This window comes from Crocuta crocuta, unplaced genomic scaffold (genome assembly GCF_008692635.1).
Source record: "Crocuta crocuta isolate KB4526 unplaced genomic scaffold, BGI_CrCroc_1.0 scaffold142, whole genome shotgun sequence".
NCBI classification, from domain to species: domain Eukaryota; kingdom Metazoa; phylum Chordata; class Mammalia; order Carnivora; family Hyaenidae; genus Crocuta; species Crocuta crocuta.
In genome coordinates, this window is record NW_027528892.1 from 1837504 (window position 1) to 1857017 (window position 19514).

General features: G+C 43.3%; 1 protein-coding gene across 1 annotated transcript in view; it reads left to right on the forward strand.

Annotated features, from left to right (window-relative positions):
* Positions 1–3989: 3989 nt before the first annotated feature.
* NLRP5 (NLR family pyrin domain containing 5) overlaps positions 3990–19514 on the forward strand; it is a 36204-nt gene continuing 20679 nt past the window's right edge. Inside the window, exons 1-5 of the mRNA XM_077756910.1 lie at positions 3990–4278; positions 7844–7921; positions 10186–10242; positions 14295–15885; positions 17595–17765. Coding sequence (XP_077613036.1) covers positions 3990–4278; positions 7844–7921; positions 10186–10242; positions 14295–15885; positions 17595–17765 — 2186 coding nt within the window. The remainder of the gene's footprint in view (positions 4279–7843; positions 7922–10185; positions 10243–14294; positions 15886–17594; positions 17766–19514) is intronic.

A 19514-nucleotide genomic window follows, 5' to 3' on the forward strand; every position in this document is an offset into this window, starting at 1 on the left:
TTGCATGTGACTGCTCTCAAGCCCTGTAATCTTAACTGCTTCTATGAGATCATTCAAGAAGCCAGTACACAAAGCTCTTGTAGGACATAGATGGCATAAAGGATAAAGACAAAGGGAAAGCTTTGGTTAGTCATTTATTTCCAGAAAATAATGTTAACCACCTCTCTTAATGTACATCTTCCAGCCTACAACCCTGCCCTATATGGAAATAATGTCCTTCCTCTCTTCCCAGTCCCTCTGCAGCTTTACATCGGAAGGTGTCCATCTACCGCCCCCGCCCCAACCAGGCCAGCCCTTCCACCTGGGCTCCCCTCCTACTGTTAGGTTTGATTATCAGCTCCCTCCTGGGATGTATTGGAAGAGGTGGAGCCTTATAATCTGATGTGTGTTAAAATGCTTTTTCCTCAAACACTCTGTAAAGTGAAGACCGTAACCCTCTTTGAATGTTAACATTACTGGTGGGAAGTTTAAATGAGTTGCCATAAATTGTCTAAGAAGGGATTTAGAAAAGAGTAAGTACTCATTTAATTGTTTTCGTTTCCTGCTTCTACTTTTACTTTTCCTTCTGCGCATATAAACTTTGTTAGGCTTCCCATCCTAAAAATAACCTTCCCAAGNTTTGCATGGTGAGGCAAACGTTCAATTCAAATCATGTCTATATCCTTATTCAGGTGTGGCCATCTGAAATGTATTCTCCTTTAAATGGGCTCCCCATATTCACTTAGTCACTTAACCAAATAGTTGGGAGATTGGGGGGGCAGGGGGTTGTTTTACTTTGTTTTCAATCTCCATGTATCCAGGTTGTTTTATGTTGGAGGGAGGAAAACAGGAAATTTTAGTTCTAATTCTTTTAAGTTTATTTTGAGAGAGAAAGAGAAAGTGGGGGAGGGGCAGAAAGAGAGGGAAACACAGAATCTGAAGCAGACTCCACACTGTCAGCACGGAGCCCAACATGGGGCTCAAACCCACAACGTGTGAGATCGCGAACTGAGCCAAAACCAGGAGTCAGATGCTTAACCAGCTGAGTCACCCAGGCGCCCCAATGCTGAAGCTTTGTGGGGTTTTTGGTGGGGTTTTTTTTTTGTTTGGCTTCGTGTTTTGTTTTGTTTTTTTTAAGAGCAGAAATCTGTGGACTTTCTGCAAAGGCTGATTCTTTTCAGCTTTGTGGGCCATTAGCTCCCACTCCCAAACACTCCACTTCCTTCTCCAGGCAGCTGGTCAGTCCATGATAACAGTCTGAGTACCATCTCTGAACTGTTTTGAGACAATTCTCATAAACCAGACATTTGTGATCCCCTGTGTCCTATATCCTAGGAGGAAAACTTGTGCCCATGTAGAACACTTCATCTCTGAAAGCAGAGTCTTAAATACTCCAGCTTAGGAAATCTTCCATTTTGTCACAGTAGCCTGTCTCCCCAGCCCAGACCCTTCCTTCCACGTTTCCTTCCAGGTGCAGCAAAACCTTGGTTTGTGAGTTTAATTCATTCCAGAAACATGTTTGTAATCCAAAGCATTGTATATCAAAGTGAATTTCAAGAGGCATTGGCTCAGTTGTGATCATGTGACATTCAGTATCATGTACTACTCATACTGCAAGACATCGGCTGTTTATCAAGTTAAAATTTCTTAGAAACGTTTGCTCATCTCGTGGAACCCTCGCAGAACAAGCTCCTCACAATCCAAGGTTTTACTGTATTTTATAATCTTCTGTTTCTTTAGCCTGACTCTCTCATTGTAAATTGAAGCAATCTTAGCCACTCCCCTGCCCCTTAAAACCACATGTAGAGAATGGCAAGGGGAGGGGCAGAGAGAAACTACCAGAATCCAGTGTGTAAGTCCAGGGCACAGGGAGTGGGTGCCCCATCTCTCTAAGCAGCAACAGCAAAACTCCCAAGTTTCACCAAACATGCCCCTTACAGTCCGGTTGCACCTTGGTGAGATGCTTCCAGTACCAGGAAGGAGCTGGATAGGGCCTCACTGGGTATCTACAAGTTAGACGCAAGAGCACAGCAAGGTAGGAATGTCCAGCACAGCTAACCTCCACTCTAATAAGGCTCCTGAGGAGAAAAGCAAGTTGCCGTCTACTTTAGCCCTTAAAGTGTTCTTTACACAGTCCTTTTGATTGCTTTATTTTCCAGCAAAAACTAATGGCTGGGCAAGACCAGAACAGCCCAAAAATGCCCAAATGGTATTGGTTGTCCCTTTTATAGAGGCCATATAATAGTGGAAGAGGACATTTACTAGATGTAAGAATTCTTCCTGGAGCATTCCTACCAAGTACAAAATGTCTGTCATCACAGATCGGCCTTCTGGACGACTCTGAGAAGAAATGCATGGCAGGGGTCATGGATGTACACATATAAAACAAGCTGATGGAGGGGGGAGGGAGCATAGACTCTCATGCCCCCAGTGAGGTTGAGCATCTCATAATGTGCTTATTTGCCATTCGTAGATCTTCTTTGGAGAAATGTCTATTCAGATCGTTTGCCCATTTTTAATCAGGTTGTTTGTATTTTTATTATATTTTCTAGATAGGCCCTTATCATATAAGATTTTCAAATGTTTATCCATTTTTTTTACACCATAAATCTTTACTATGTTTATGTAACTTCATATTATGTTAACAGACACATTAGGAATCAACTGATCTAAAAACTGTGACTAGGGCACATGGCTGGCTCAGTTGGTAAAGCATGCAACTCTTCATCTCAGGGTCATGAGTTCAAGCCCCACATTAGATGTAGAGCCTACTTTAATAATAATGATAACAATAATAATAATAATAAGAGGGGCTGGCTGGCTCAGTTGGTTGAGCATCCAACTTCGGCTCAGGTCATGATCTCACAGTTCATGGGTCAAGCCCTGTGTCGGGTTCTGTGCTGACAGCTCAGGGCCTGGAGCCTGCTTCAGATTCTGTGTCTCCCTCTCTCTGCCCCTCTCCTCCTCATGCTCTGTCTCTCTCTCTCTCTCAAAAATAAATATTAAAAATAATATAAATAAACAGGGTGACTAACTTTCAGTAAGTAGTGGTCACTTATTTGCCAGTTTTTGTGAGTATAGCCTATTAGCTAAGGGCACCACTGATAAGTGTTTCAGGTTTTTAGTTGTTGTTTTTAATTATTTTAATTCCAGTGTAGTTAATACAAGTGTAATATTAGTTTCAGGTGATTCAACCATTCCATACAACACAGTGCTTATCACATAAGTGTCCTTCTTAATACCCTTCACCTGTTTTCCCATCCCCCCTCCCACCTCCTCTCTGGTAGTCATCAGTGTGTTCTCTGTTTCTTGCTTTGTCTCTTCTTTTCATTTGCTCATTTTGTTTTTTAAATTCCACATATAATGGAAATCATACGGTATTTTTTTTCTCCATCTGACTTATTTCACTTAGCATAATATTCTCTAGCTCCCTCTATGCTGTTGCATATCTCAAGATTTCATTCTTTTTTGTCGCTGAATAATGTCCAATATGTATATGTGTGTATATATGTGTGTGTATATATACACAATACACACTACATCTTTATTCATTCATATATTGATGGACGTTGGGTTGCTTCCATAATTTGGCTACTGTAAGTAATGCTGCAATAAACATAAGGTGCACATATCCTTTCAAACTAGTATTTTTGTATTCTTTTAAGTGTTTTGAATCTGACTCTAAGCCAGGTGCTGTTTGGGGAACTAGGGATAAAAGCAGCAAAACATCCCAGAGTTTGTATTCTTGTAATGAGATAAATAGATATGATGTCAAGTAATTTTAAGTCTATGAAGAATTATTACCCATGAGTTGGGCTTTTCTATGCATTTGACAAAAGGAACAGAAAATATTGTTTCTAGTGAGTTAACTGAGGTTGGTTGTATTAACTTGAGACTTTGATGCAAGATCCTATTTTGAATCTTGTTACTCTTCTACAGGTATCATTTACTCCATACTACCTAAGAATCCACTTTTCCATCAAAACCTAAGCTCTCAGCCTTCCACTAAGATGCGAGAAGTCAAATTACCCTCATTTTCCAACTATGGACTACAGTGGTGTTTGAAGCAGCTAGGAAAGGAAGAATTTCAAACATTTAAGGAATTGCTCATGCAAGAAGCTTCAGAACTAGCAATGTGCTCTTTTCCATGGATTGAAGTGAACAATGCCAATGTGGAACAGCTAGCCTTCCTCTTGCATGAGCATTATAGAGAATCTCTTGCCTGGGAAATATCTATTCACATCTTTGAAAAGATGAACCTACCCACACTCTCTGAGAAGGCAAGGAAAGAGATGAAAAGTGAGTAAGACTTGGGACAAATCTGGGGGTATGAGAGAAAGGAGATGACATCAAGCCCTCTGGGAATGGGGAAGGTATCCCTGATCTCTAATTGGGTTCACCTCCACAAGGTAAGTCTGAACTGAGAAGTCACTCAGTGGCCATGTTGCCTGACTGGAAATTAGAGTACCCTATGAAACCCTGAAAGAGAAGAACTGAGTAGACAGACCCTCTACATGGACAGAATTTGGTTGAACTTAGTAGACAGGATTTAGAGTTTTAAATCAGCTTGAGCCCCGGACCTTCCATTTGTTCTATCTGGATTTGGGCAAATCCCCTTTTACTCTGACCCTTGGATTCCACATCTTGGAACAGCTTACATGTGCTGTTGCAAAGTTTCTATAGCACAAAGCTTCATTCATTGACTGAGAACACTATGGTGGCTGTACAGTGGGTGTCTCCCATATTTCTTGCCCCAAGATGAAGGACTAAGGCTCAAGGAACTCTAAGGATTGACCCTGTCAGACTCTTGGTGCCCATATTATAGCAATGTATTCATATCATACTGTGTGACTCTCTTAGGGTATTTAGGAGAAACCTAGTAGAAAAAAGATAAAAGCCCTCCTTTATCAGGAGGAATTCTCTTCTTCAACTGTGGACAGAACACTTAGAAAAGAGTCCTAAGGGCAAGCAGTCAGATTGGCCTTAAATGCCTAGATGTAACTCTCTATCTACAGCTTCAAAGGACTTTAAGAGAAACTATCCTTCAGAGCTTAAAAAAAACCTGTGTGTATTTAAAAAAAAAAAAAAAAAAACACGCTGGTATTATTCACAGGAAATGAAGGTTATAAAACTAAAATGATAGGTGATGTTTACTGAGTCAGTACTCTAGGTGAGGCATTACATTGAAACTGCCCTGCCATGGAGTCTCAAACCCACCCAATGAAGAAGCTAAAATAGAGGTTCTACCAAGTTCTGCACCATGACCCAGTTCATGAGCTTACAGGTGACAAAGATGGGACTCATTACTGAACATAGCTTTAAATCTCTAGCACATGACCCATGAGAATTTATAGTTTCCAGTGCAGCAGAGAAGAGGAAATAAATGGGTGATTTTTNTGAAAAGATGAACCTATCCACACTCTCTGAGAAGGCAAGGAAAGAGATGAAAAGTGAGTAAGACTTGGGACAAATCTGGGGGTATGAGAGAAAGGAGATGACATCAAGCCCTCTGGGAATGGGGAAGGTATCCCTGATCTCTAATTGGGTTCACCTCCACAAGGTAAGTCTGAACTGAGAAGTCACTCAGTGGCCATGTTGCCTGACTGGAAATTAGAGTACCCTATGAAACCCTGAAAGAGAAGAACTGAGTAGACAGACCCTCTACATGGACAGAATTTGGTTGAAGTTAGTAGACAGGATTTAGAGTTTTAAATCCTTAGCTTGAGCCCCGGACCTTCCATTTGTTCTATCTAGATTTGGGCAAATCCCCTTTTACTCTGACCCTTGGATTCCACATCTTGGAACAGCTTACATGTGCTGTTGCAAAGTTTCTATAGCACAAAGCTTCATTCATTGACTGAGAACACTATGGTGGCTGTACAGTGGGTGTCTCCCATATTTCTTGCCCCAAGATGAAGGACTAAGGCTCAAGGAACTCTAAGGATTGACCCTGTCAGACTCTTGGTGCCCATATTATAGCAATGTATTCATATCATACTGTGTGACTCTCTTAGGGTATTTAGGAGAAACCTAGGAGAAAAAAGATAAAAGCCCTCCTTTATCAAGAGGAATTCTCTTCTTCAACTGTGGACAGAACACTTAGAAAAGAGTCCTAAGGGCAAGCAGTCAGATTGGCCTTAAATGCCTAGATGTAACTCTCTATCTACAGCTTCAAAGGACTTTAAGAGAAACTATCCTTCAGAGCTTAAAAAAAACCTGTGTGTATTTAAAAAAAAAAAAAAAACACGCTGGTATTATTCACAGGAAATGAAGGTTATAAAACTAAAATGATAGGTGATGTTTACTGAGTCAGTACTCTAGGTGAGGCATTACATTGAAACTGCCCTGCCATGGAGTCTCAAACCCACCCAATGAAGAAGCTAAAATAGAGGTTCTACCAAGTTCTGCACCATGACCCAGTTCATGAGCTTACAGGTGACAAAGATGGGACTCATTACTGAACATAGCTTTAAATCTCTAGCACATGACCCATGAGAATTTATAGTTTCCAGTGCAGCAGAGAAGAGGAAATAAATGGGTGATTTTTTTAAAGGTGTAGAAAAAGGAGAGATTTCTATTCCAGGCCAGAAGAAAGTGAAGGCTAGAATCACTTCCCAGAAGAGGTGAAGTTCAGGCTGAACAAATACAAAGAAAAGAAGCTAGTCAAGTTAATTGTGCATAGTTAGAGAAGAACATGATGAGTAGAAGACAGGAGCATCATGAAGCCTTTAACAAAGAGCTTGGCTAGACCACGAAGAACTGGAGGGAACAAGGCAAGAGATAAATATGGGGAGGTGGGGCTACAAGTCAGACAATACAGAATCGTAAATAATTTTAATAGCAACGCATAAGCCATTCGTTTGAATGGGGAGGGAGTAAAAACAATCCAACCGGCATTTCAACATTGTTGCTGAAGTGTTGTGTAGTCCAGAAGGAATAAATGAATAGGTGTGGGGAGACCAGTTAGGAAACCATTCTGGCATCCCATGGGAGGAATGAAGGTGTCTTGGGCCAGGGTGGCAGTGGCCATTAGAGAAAGTAGAAATTCAGTTGAAGATGTTTCAAAAGCTGTCAAAACAGTTGTGTGGGACTAACTGCAGAGAGAGAATGTTATCAGGGATGACACCTGTGTTTCTGGCATGAGCTTGGGTGGATGGGGTTCCATTACCTCATCTCAAGAAGCATTGGAAGAGCTGCTTTGCAGCAAGGAGACTGGAGAAGTAAACAGTGTTAGAATGCATGAATTGGGCACCTCTCTTTGGATAATTCACAGGTCTCTAGTGAGTAGTTGACTACTTTGAAGTTCACGAGGGGTGTTGAGGTTGACTCTTGAAGATAAATTCTTTTATTTATTTATTTCTGAGAGAGAGACAGCGTGAGCAGGGGAGGGTCAGAGAGAGAGGGAGTCACAGAATCTGAAACAGGCTCCAGGCTCTGAGCTGGCAGTCAGCACAGAGCCCGACATGGGGCTCGAACCCACGAACCGCGAGATCATGACCTGAGGCAAAGTCGGACGCTCAACCAACTGAGCCACCCAGGCGCCCCTCTTGAAGATAAATTCTTGATGGCCACAATAAACTGCCTCATTAAGTTAATTACCCAAGGCCTTAGAGCAAAACTGGGACTGGAATTCACAAATTCAAAATCAGAGCTGTCTTTACAATGTCTCTGCTGCTTTGCTTTGCTGGTGCCACTTGAGGATCTGACTCCATTGTCTCCATTACCATCTTTTCATGGAATAAACTGAGATCCTGAGGCTTGTCTTCATTCCCCTCGGTATTTAGGCAGGGGACAATCTCATCCCTAGTCTCAGAAACTGCTATGACTTTATCGAGACAGTTGTTTCATCTACTCTCGTTTGCAGGATATTCACTGGCTGAAATACCAGAAAATTCTACATCAGTGAAGAATGACCAAGAACTGAGCATGAGAGAAGTACCAGGTCGGTATGGGCATGGTGGGGAAATGGGGATGTCTAAAGCCACATGGTGATGAGTTAGCGGCCCATCTGGGACTCGAACCATGACTCCTGATAGTCCAGTGTTCTTTCTAGTTTGGCATGCTGTTGTCAGGTGACTGTATGGGTTCTGAGGATCTGGTAACCATGGTCTTTCTTATTCTGAGTCCAAAGAGCTCTGTGATCTTAAAGCTTTCTTACAACTCTTTGAGTTCTCATCTTCAGTTTGGACAACTCCATGATCCTTCCAGGACAAGTTCTACCTAACAATCTGTTTTGAAAGCTTCGGTGAGGAGAACCAGATCACATGAAACTAGGTTCAATACAATTCCCCAAATATTTGAGTACCAAAGACATGCCAGGCACTGCTCTGTGTACTTGTGATACATCCATGGACAAAGTACATGCAAATCCCCGGCATTCATCAAGCTTACACTTCAGTGGAGGAAAAAAGAGACCAACAAAAGGGCTCAAAGCAATGAAGCAAAAACATACACGGAAAGATGTAGGCTTGTATAGACAGCACGCCTTCCCCACTGTTACCCACACTACCACTTACATATTTCTAGTCTTCTAGCAATCAACATTGACCGTGAAGTTTAACGCCTCAAAAGAATTGGGACCAACCTCCTGCTGATGCAGCTTTGTTCAGGCTGTGGGCAGGAAAATCCCCTTCAAAACTAAAGTCTGAGGGACTGATGAGTCAGAGTTTCAGAATCCCAGAGGCTATGAGTTATTCCAAGTTTAATGTAAATCTAGGCTTAACAGGGTAAGTCCCAAATATTACTAGCTTTCCAGCGACAAAATCATATCTTATTGGGTTTAAAGATTACTAAGCAGTGATTTAGCGATGATATGAAATACAGACACTGACTGACTAATCTTGGCAGTAGGATCAAAGTGGACAAAAGCTGGGGTCTTAGAAGCCGCATTGGGAAACACCTCTAAGGTACCATTGTACACAAGAGCTACCCCTTGAGACCTTACGGGTCAAGCATGGTGCCAAGTGCTTCAGTCTCCTAGATCCCTATCTTGTGTGGTAGTGGCTGTGATTCCAGTTGTCTGGTAACAAAACTGAAGACCCAGAGGCTAAATGGTACACTCAAACCCTACAAGTGTAGACATTCTAACACTACGCTATCTCCATGCCATGTAAGTTTTGGTATGTTGTTTCATTTTCACGTTGTGTCTTATGAGCTAACATGTGGCATGTCTTCGAGAAAGTTATATGCACGCTTCAGAAGACCGTGTATTCTGCTGTTTATTGATGTTCTTGGTTTTCTATATATCTGCCTCTTCTGTTTTGATTTCAGTAAACAGGACTGCTATCCACTTGCTTATTCATTCCAAAAGCCTTGTCGTTTTTTAGTCTTTTCTCTCTCCACCTTCCATCCATGAATTAAAATCCTACGAGATCTACATTTAAAGTATAACCCATTTCTATGTTTTTCTACCCACATCCTGTATATGAGAATCATTTATTTTTAATTTCTTACCCATTTCCACTCTGGGTATATGCAATCCATTTTCCATACAATAATAACCAAGGTGATCTTTTAGAAATGTACATCTGAAAACTTGATTCTGCTGCTTTAAAATGCTTAAGTGATTTTCTGTTAAATTTATTCCATCATTTTTTTTTTTAATTTGCAAGGCTAACACACACCCTTTGACTATTCCTTAAATACCATAAGGTCATTCCCACATCACCTATGTTAAGTATGTACTTAGCCACAATAGGAAACTATTTTTTAATAAGTAGATATAATGGTTATTCTCAATAAGTGGTAGCTATTATGCACCAGAGACTATGCTATTTCTCTACCAAAACACCTGATTTAATTTTCAGAGCAACTCCACAACATAGGAACTATTATTCTAGTTCTACAGATGAACCCACAGAAGCATGTAAACCCAGCAAGTTGACTAAGACTTCACAAGCAGGAAGTGACAGAGTTTCCATTTAAATCCTGTGTCTGACTCCAGACCCTTGGTTCTCAACCACCAGATTTTTATCCCCTATTTTAATGACTTGCTCGAAGGTCTCCAAAGAATTAAAAGCAGAAATGAGACCAGAACCTCACATCTTCTGATTCTGAATCAAGTGCTTATTTTACATACACTTACCATCTCTAGCTGAGCCTGTGGCTGCCATGTTCCAAACTGGTCCTGAGATGTGGGTCTGTGCCCTCTCGGATTCAAATATTCACATAAGAATGGGGGAGTTTATTCTTCCTTCTCTTTTGCAGAGATTTCACAAGCCATAGAACCAGACGGTGTCACAGCAGCAGAGCTGAAAGAACAAGGTAAAGAAATATGATTCACTAATCGTTTTTGACCATCCTAGAATGGAGCCAGGTGAAAATCAATCTATGGAGTTTGGGTGGCAGAGGAATCTACTTTCCTGTTGCTCATCTGTATTTGTCTCTGGTGCATCAGTCTCCTGCCCAAGACATCCTAGAATGAATCATCACCAAGGACATCCCATAGGTTCACTGAGATCATCTATAGTCACTTTGCATGAGGATAAATTCCAAAGACCTGGGATTCTGGTGAACTCGGACATTAAGCACAAGCTCATTTGACAGGCACTAAATATAGACCAGAGTAATCAAGTGCTTTGTTTAAAAGTACTTGGTTGGTACTTTTTCCCCAATTCCTTCTGTCAACCTTTATTTTGTGAATACCTTCCATTTGAAGAATTGATAGGAGCATAGGGGTTGGTTAGATGGATAGATGGATATAGCCATATAGACTTACATGTTAACTAAACCAAACAAAATGCAAAATGAGGATGAGATCTCAGGTGCCATGATTATATGAAACAGCAGTTGACCAGTCAAGGAAGTGACAGCAGGCTTCTCTGAGGAATGTTACTTGAGACTTTTCTTTCTTTTTCTTTAAGTTTATTTTGAGAGAGAGAAATCATGGGAGGGGCAGAGAGAAGAGTGAGAGAATCCCAAGCAGGCTCCTCACTGCTAGCACAGAACCTGATGCGGGGCTCGATCTCACAAACCCAGAGATCATGACCTGAGCCGAAATCAAGAATCAGTCTCCCAACGAACTGAGCCATCCAGGCACTGTACTTGAGACTCTGTACTGAGCTATAATTCATGTACCAAAAAGCTCACCCTTTTAAAGTGTACAATTCAGTGGTTTTTGCATACCCACAAAGTTGTGCAAATATCACTATTATCTTATTCCGGAGCCTCTTCCTCTTCCCAAAAGAAACCCAAACCCATTATCACTCTATATCTCTTCTTTCTCAAGTCTTATGCAACCACTAATATACTTTCTGCCTCTATGAACTGGCCTGTTCTGGACTTTGACATAAATGGTATCCCACAAGTGTGGTCTTTCATGACTGGCCTCTCTCATTTAGCATGTTTGCTATATTTATCCATGTTGTAATGCAAACCAGCACTTGGCTCATTTCTACCACTGAATAATATTCTGTTTTGTAGGTAGGCCACCTTTTCTTTATTCGTTCATCAGACAGTGGACATTTGGGTTCTCTCCACTTCTTAGCAATTGTGAATAAAGCCACTATGAATATTCATGTACAAGGAAGTGCTGATGGACAGAGTAATTTGACATCTGAGGTATTTAATAAAAGTTGACGTTTGGGATTTCATAAAAAAAAAAAAGTGCCAGGAGTAGCTGCTGCCTTTCTGTTTAGACAGCCTGATGGATGGTGATGCCAGGAATCGGTGATTTATTTGACTTTCAAGCTGGGCTTTTTATTCCACCTCTGTGATATAATCTATGTTAGCCTTAATATTTCACTGCACAAATGCTTGAAGACCCAGTAGTTGCCAATGTTGTCCATTTTCAGTTGGGATGACTGGTAATAGATACCAATATTGATGACCTCTCTAGAATAGTTGCCATAGGTCAGGTGCTGTTTTCCAGGTCTTATGATTATGTCATAGCATCCTACACCAGTCTCATAAGGGAGATTTTAATATCCCCATTTTGTAGATGACCAAACCACCATACGGGTGAGATGGGGCTAAAATTAGGTTTATGGAGAAAGCATTCAGGCAAATATCTGTTCCAAAGTAAGTTCATAAATAGAAGCTTTTGTCTAATTGCCACTTAAAGGAAAGTTAGGAGTTTCTTGTTGGAGGTAAAACCTGAGTTTTTGATGCACTGAATCTGAGGTCCCTGTGACTCTTTAAAGTGGTAAGTTTGACACAGGATCCTAGGATCTTGGGGAAGAAGTCAGCCACACAGAGGGAGACTTGGAACTCTTGGTCACAGATGTGATCCTTGAGTCCAGGAGAGAAGAGGTGTCCAGGGAAGACCCAAATTCAACTGCAGACTGACCTTCCTGGGGCTTCCTTCCCTCTTTGAAAACCTACAGCTCAGGAGCATAGTCTGTCCTTTGAGGATAACGCATCAGTCTGAGCTCAGCAAATAGAGATTGTTCAGACCTCAAGGTCTGCTTCCTGTAGTTTTTAAAAAAAATTTAGGGGCACCTGGGTGGCTCAGTCGGTGAAGTGTCTGACTTCAGCTCAGGTCATGATCAAACGGTTTGTGGGTTCGAGCCCCATGTTGGGCTCTGTGCTGACAGCTCAGAGCCTGGAGCCTGCTTCAGATTCTGTGTCTCCCTCTCTCTCTCTCTGACCCTCCCCTGCTCACACTGTCTGTCTGTCTGTCTCTCTCAGAAATAAATTTAAAAACATTAAAAATTTTTTAAAAATTTTAATGTTTATATATTTTTGAAGGAGAGACAGTATGAGCAGGGGAGGGGCAAAGAGAGGGAGACACAGAATCCAAAGGAGGCTCCAGGCTCCAAGCTCTGAGCTGTCAGCGCACAGCCCAACACGGGGCTTGAACTCATGAGCCATGAGATCATGACCTGAGCCAAAGTCAGATGCTTAACCGACTGAGCCATCCAGGCGCCCCTGCTTCCTGTAGTTTTAATACAGGTGTCTTAATACCGTTCCCTGATACAGAATAATGGAGCTTAAGTTTTAGAACTTCTATATACAGATTTTATGTAGACATAGTAATTGCCTTATACACTTGTACAGAGAGAATCTTGTCATCTTTTTAAAAAATATAATAGTATTACCAGCAAATGTAAGGACCCAGGATTAGAGGAGGTGGGTTTTTTCCCCCCATGTTATTGAGTACCTGTCCGATGTCATAGGCTATTGAAGAGGCTGGAGGTATGCAGATAAAGTGCTTTCAATTAAACTTCCGTCACAAGCTTGGGACTAGGCAATAACCAGATGCACAAAAGAACTGCCGTTTATGAAAAGTGCTAGAATAGTCTGTAATGACAGTAGTGGCCACTGATCATTTTTGCCAGGCCCTGTGCTAATAACTTTTGAAGGCACATTCTGTCTTAAATATTTATTGCAATGCTTCAAGGGGATCTTAATCTCGTCTCAGAGGTGGGGAAACTTGGGCTCAGAAACTGACCCCATGCAAGACAGCCTGGAATTTCAAGCAGGACCTGTCTGACCTCAAGGGCCATGTTTGCCTCCCCATGGCAGGGCGGGATTCCCCATTGCATGGAGGTGTTTCTCCACACCAGCCTGGAGCTATGGGAGATTCACGCCTGTCCTGCCAGCCCAGAATTCAGGGCCACGGCACACACATCCTCAGCTCCCCTATGCTTCTCTGCCTCTCAGAGACTACACAGGAGTGTTTGGCATAGATTATTCATTTAACAAATACTTGAGTGTCTGCAGGGTGCCAGGCATCATTCTAAATAATAAAGATACAACAGTAAATAACAAAGTCCCTGAACAGAGTCTACTGAGGGAAGACAGACAAGAAGCAAACAAAAACGTAATGTGTCAGGTATTAAATGCTGAAAAAAAAAAAGATGGGGCTAAAGGGACAAATAAAGCTATTTTTTTTATAGTTTATTGTCAAGTTGGTTTCCATTAACACCCAGTGCTCATCCCCACAAGTGCCCTCCTCCATGCCCATCACCCCCCTTCCCCTCCCCTTAACACCCATCAGTCCTCAGTTTGTNGCGCCTATGCATCAGCACTCCTGTATCCCTTGGGTAAATTCCTAGCAGTGCTATTGCTGGGTCCTAGGGGAGTTCTGGAAAACAATGTGGAGGTTCCTCAAAAAATAGAGTTATTCCTTGTAGGATGTTCATGAGCTCTAAGGAATTGATCTTTGAATGAAGGAGGGAGGTTGTTATCAGCCACTGCTAGGGAGAAAGAAAAGTACCATATACACATACGGGGTCTAACCTAGGATCCACTGATCTGGGCCCCGGGTTTAGGGGACATGTTCTGTTCTGCTTTTTCCTGAAATCCAGACTTCCTTCTAACTTTGTTTCCTGTGTTTTGCTTCTCCCTTCCCCTGTCCAACTCGGGCTGTGGAGGTAATGCAGGTGACTACAAGATTCACGTGATGACAACTTTTGCTACGAAGTCGGATGCACACTGTGGTGTTGACAACTTTGCCTTTGACTGTGCAGAAATGCAAATATTGTTTGGCGCTTTTAATCCAGACCAGAGGGGCTTCCGGCCTCACACTGTGGTTCTGCATGGAAAATCGGGAATCGGGAAATCAGCTTTGGCCAGAAAGGTCCTGCTGTCCTGGGCGCGAGGTGAACTCTACCAGGAAATGTTCTCCTATGTCTTCTTCCTCCGTGCCAGAGAAATGCCATGGATGAGGGAGGGCAGTTTTGCAGAGCTAATTTCCAGGGAGTGGCCAGACTCTCAGGCTTCAGTGACAGAGATCATGTCCCAACCAGAACGGCTGCTGTTTATTGTTGATGGCTTCGATGACCTGGACTTTGTCTTCAAAGATGGTGACTTGGGTCTCTGTGAAGACTGGGGGGACAAACAACCCACGTCTGTTCTGATGCACAGTCTGCTGAAGAAAGCCCTGCTCCCTGAGGCCTCCCTGATGATCACTGTCAGAGACACGGGCATAGAAAAGCTCAAATCCATGGTCCCGTCCCCCCGTTACCTGTTAGTCAGGGGCATCTCTGTGGAGAAAAGGATGCAGTTGCTTCTTAAGCACACGAAGAATGAGCATCGGAAGACAAAAGTCTTGAATTCAGTGGTAGACAACTACCCGCTTTTTAACGAGTGCCAGGTCCCCATCTTGGGGTGGCTCGTCTGCGAGGCTCTGAATCTGCACGAGGCGTCGGGAAAGCGCCTTCCCTCTTCCTGCCAGACCCTCACGGGCTTGTATGCCACCTTTGTGTTCCACCAGCTCACCCCACAAGACCCATCCCAGTGCTGCCTCAGCCAGGAAGAGAGAGGCATCTTGAAGAGCCTGTGCCACATGGCTGTGCAGGGAGTATGGAACATGAAGTTTGTGTTTTACGGAGATGACCTGGGTGTTCACAGACTCAGGGAGTCCGAGCTCTCTGCTCTGTTTCACATGAGCATCCTTCTCCGAGACAGCGGCCCTGAAAGCTGCTACACGTTCCTGCACCCCAGCCTCCAGGAGTTCTGTGCTGCCCTGTACTACATTCTAGAAGGACTAGAAACAGAGTGGGATCCGTACCCTGTGTTCTTGGAGAACGTAAGGAGCTTGGTGGAGCTCAGACAAATCAGCTCCAATGCCCACTTGCTCCAGATGAAGCGTTTCTTGTTTGGCCTCATGAGCAAAGAGGTGACGGGGGCCCTGGAAGTCCTCCTGGGATGTCCCATCCCCCTGGTGGTGAGGCAGGGGCTTCTGGGCTGGATCTCCCTGCTGGGTCAGCAGCCCAGCACCCCCTCCCCTCTAGACTTCCTGGACTCCTTCCACTGTCTTTTTGAGACTCAAGATGAAGACTTTGTTTGCTTGGCATTGAACAGCTTCCAAGAAGTGTGGCTTCCAATGAACCGGCGAATGGACTTGCTGGTGTCTGCTTTCTGCCTCCAGCGGTGCCAATATTTGCGGAAAATTCAGATGGATGTCCAGGAGGGCTTCTCAAAGGATGAGTTCACTGAGGCCCAGCCCCTGAGTCCCCAAGAGTGAGTCCTTCACCTCTGCCATTTTATTCTTTTTTTATATTCATGTTTATTATTGATTTCTGAGAGAGAGGGAGAGAGAGAGTAAGCATGCAGGGGAGGGGCAGAGAGAGAGAGGGCAACACAGAATCTGAAGCAGGCTCCAGGCTCTGAGCTGTCAGCACAGAGCCCGATGCGGGGCTTGAACTCATGAGCCACGAGACCATGACATGAGCCAAAGTCAGAGACTTACCGAACTGAACCATCCAGGTACCCCATTCTTTTTCTTTCTTTCTTTCTTTTTTTTAATGGGGGTACAATTTAATTCTTTTTTATGGAAATATAATTGACAAATAAAAACTGTACATAACGGTACCTGGGTGGCTCAGTCAGTTAAGCATCTGATTCTTGATTTCGGCTCAGGTCATGATCTCATGGTCATGGGATCAAGCCCCATGTTGGGCTTCAAGCTGGACATGGAGTCTACTTGGGATTCTCCCTCTCTCTGACCCTCCCCTGCTCATTCTTCTCTCTCTCTCTCTCTCTCTCTTTCTCTCTCAAAATGTTTTTTAATTGTACATATTTAAGATGTACAATGTGGTGTTTTGATATACATAAAATAATCACCACAATTAAGCTAATTAGCATACCCATTGCATAATTACTGTTCTCTTTTGTGTGTGTGTGTGGTGATAATACTTAAGAACTATCCTTCTAGCAAATTTCCAGTAAAGGGTACAGTGTTGCTAACTATTGTCACACTGCTGTACATTAGATACTGATCTGGTGGAACTAAAACTTTGGACCCTTTGACCAACAACTCCCATTTTCCCCTCCTGGAGCCATGGGAAACTACCACCATCTGCTCTCCTTCCATGGGTTCAACTACTTTAGATTCCACATGAAATCATGCATATCTTTCTGTTACTGGCTTATGTCACTTCGCATAATGCCCTCTATGTTCATTTGTGCTGTTGCAAATGGCAGGATTTCCTTTTTAAATATTTTTAAATGTTTATTTTTGAGAGAGACAGAGTGCAAGCTGGGGAGGGGCAGAGAGAGAGAGAGGGAGACAAAGAATCTGAGCTGTCAGCACAGAGCCTGGTGCGGGATGTGAACTGATGAACTGTGAGATCATGATCTGAGCCGTCAGATGCTTAATGGACTGAGACACCCAGGTGTCCCTGGATTTCCTTTTTTTTTTAAAGCTGAGTAATATTCCCTGGTGTGTGTGTGTGTGTGTGTGTGTGTGTGTCACATTTAATTAATCTATTCACCAATCTACAGACACCTAGGCTGTTTGCATATCTTGACTACTGTGAAGACAGCGCAAATATCATCTCTTCAGGGTACTGATTTTAATTCCTTTGTATAAGTGGGATTCCTGGAGCAACAGGTAGTTCTATTTTTAACTTTGTGAGGAACACCCATGTGAAATGCGCCCTTTCACACCCAGGGGGAGCTGGAATCTAAGGGCACATCTGACTATAGAGCTGATGGCTCCATGCCACCTGCGCACACCCCCCTGGGGTGTCAGAATGTTCAGGAAGCAGGGTGGGTAGGAGAGGCTTCACGGAAAACACAAGGTGATGTCACTACATTGGCCTCAAACCTCAGAAGCCATCCCTGTCTTACCGTGATGGACTGGTCTCCCTCCTCTGACCCGACGGGGGCACTTGCTCATGCTAAACTCCATCCTGTGGAAGCAAATGTTGTTTCCTTCTCCAACATAGGGTGCCAGTGAAGACCCTTGCTGATGAGTGGTGGGGAGATCTCTGCGTCGTGCTCACTACCCACCCAAGCCTGCGGCAGCTCGACCTGAGTGGCAGCGTCCTGAATGAACCGGCCATGAAGACCCTCTGCACCACGCTGAGGCAGCCAGCCTGTAAAATACAGAATCTGATGTAAGTGTTCCTGCCCCTTGGCATGCCTATGTCACTGCTCTCCTCTCCCACTTATGAGAAAAGACCAATCTGAGAATGTAATCAGAGTGGATAAGCGCTGTGGAAGTTACCAGAACCACATTCCCAAGAGCACACAGGGGGAGTAACTAAAGACCCTGTGAGGCAGATTCATTCAGTCTGGGTACTGAGGGACGAACAGGAGTTGTTACCGGGGGCAGAGGTGACGGGAGCTCATTTCAGGCAAACGGGTAGAACAAGATCAGAGGCTTTGAATCAGTTCTTAATGCTTTTATGTTCATTAACAAGGTAGCAAATCTTTGGACAGCCAGGAAGTTCCTGGGTCTGTGGGAGAGCCCAGGGTACTCACCAAGCACCTGGAGTAGGAGACGACATGCTAGTTGTACTTCAGACAGAGTTCTATTCCAGACCCTTCCCTCCAAGAGTCTAAGCAAAGCACATGTGACCCCCAGACTAGAGCAAGTCAACTTCTCCATGCAAACATTCTCCCCTTCTTGCCTCTTCTGTCTCCTCCCTGAGGAGTTTCCTTAAGCTGGGCTGTGCCAGGGAGCCTGGCAATGCCGGAATATTGACAGAGCCCTGGTCACCTCCGTCCTACACCACGCTCCTCTGCTGGCTTTATCTTGGTGTTTCCCCTGTGCACCCCTTCCCGATAGGAGCCCCTGCTCTCAGCTCCTGCTGTGAGGTTCTGCAGTCCCTCCCTGTCAGCACGGAGTCTGTAATTCAGCAGGAGTCCATCAAAATGGTAATGAGATCCAGGCGTTACAAGGGTTTTAGGTAAATCCTTTGCACCTCTCCAGGTTCCTATTTCTCTAATTAACTACTTTCACATCTCCTGAACTTTCTATGCCATTATATGTATACATTGGAAAATGACTTTTTTAAAAAAAAAAAATCCAAACAGTATCCCATTATACTCCTTTTTGTGACATTTGACTTTTCTGTTCAGTTTGAACTTGATCATATCTGTTTGCAGGGTTTTGTTTTTTTTTAAGATTTTATTTTTAAATGCTCTCTACACCCAGTGTAGAGAATGTGAACTCACAACACCAAGATGAAGAGTCACATGCTCCAGCTACCCAGCCAGTTAGGCACCCCTGTAACTCTGTTCTTCATGGACTGTACTGAATTTCATCCTTCAGCATAGCTGTCTTGTTCAGCTCTTCGCCAACTGTCCCCCCACGAGATTAAGCTCCATGAGAACATGGAATATCAGCATCATTTAATACTGTGTCCAGTGCCTGCTGCATCATAGATGTTCAAGTAGTTGTTGCTTTAAAACTGAATAAATTAGGGGCACCTGGTTGGCTCAGTCAATGAACCGTATGACTCTTAATCTCAGGGTTTTGGGTTTAAGACCCACATTAGGTGGAGAGATAACTTAAAATTTTTTTTAATTTTAAAATCTGGGGCACCTGGGTGGTTCAGTCAGTTAAGTGTCCAACTTTGGCTCAGGTCATGATCTCGCAGTTAGTGAGTTTGAGCCCCGCACTGAGCCCTGTGCTGACAGCTGGGAGCCTGGAGCCCGCTTCAGATTCTGTGTCTTCCTCTCTCTCTCTGCCCCTTTCTGCTTGCTCGCTCGCTCTCTCGCTCTCTCTCTCTAAAAAATAAACATTTAAAAAATCAAATTAAGCAAGTAGTGAGAGATAAGAGAGTTGTAATACGAGAAGATGAAAAGGGAAATTTGAGATATAACTGTCACCTATGTCTAATGCACTATTTTCTTTTCTA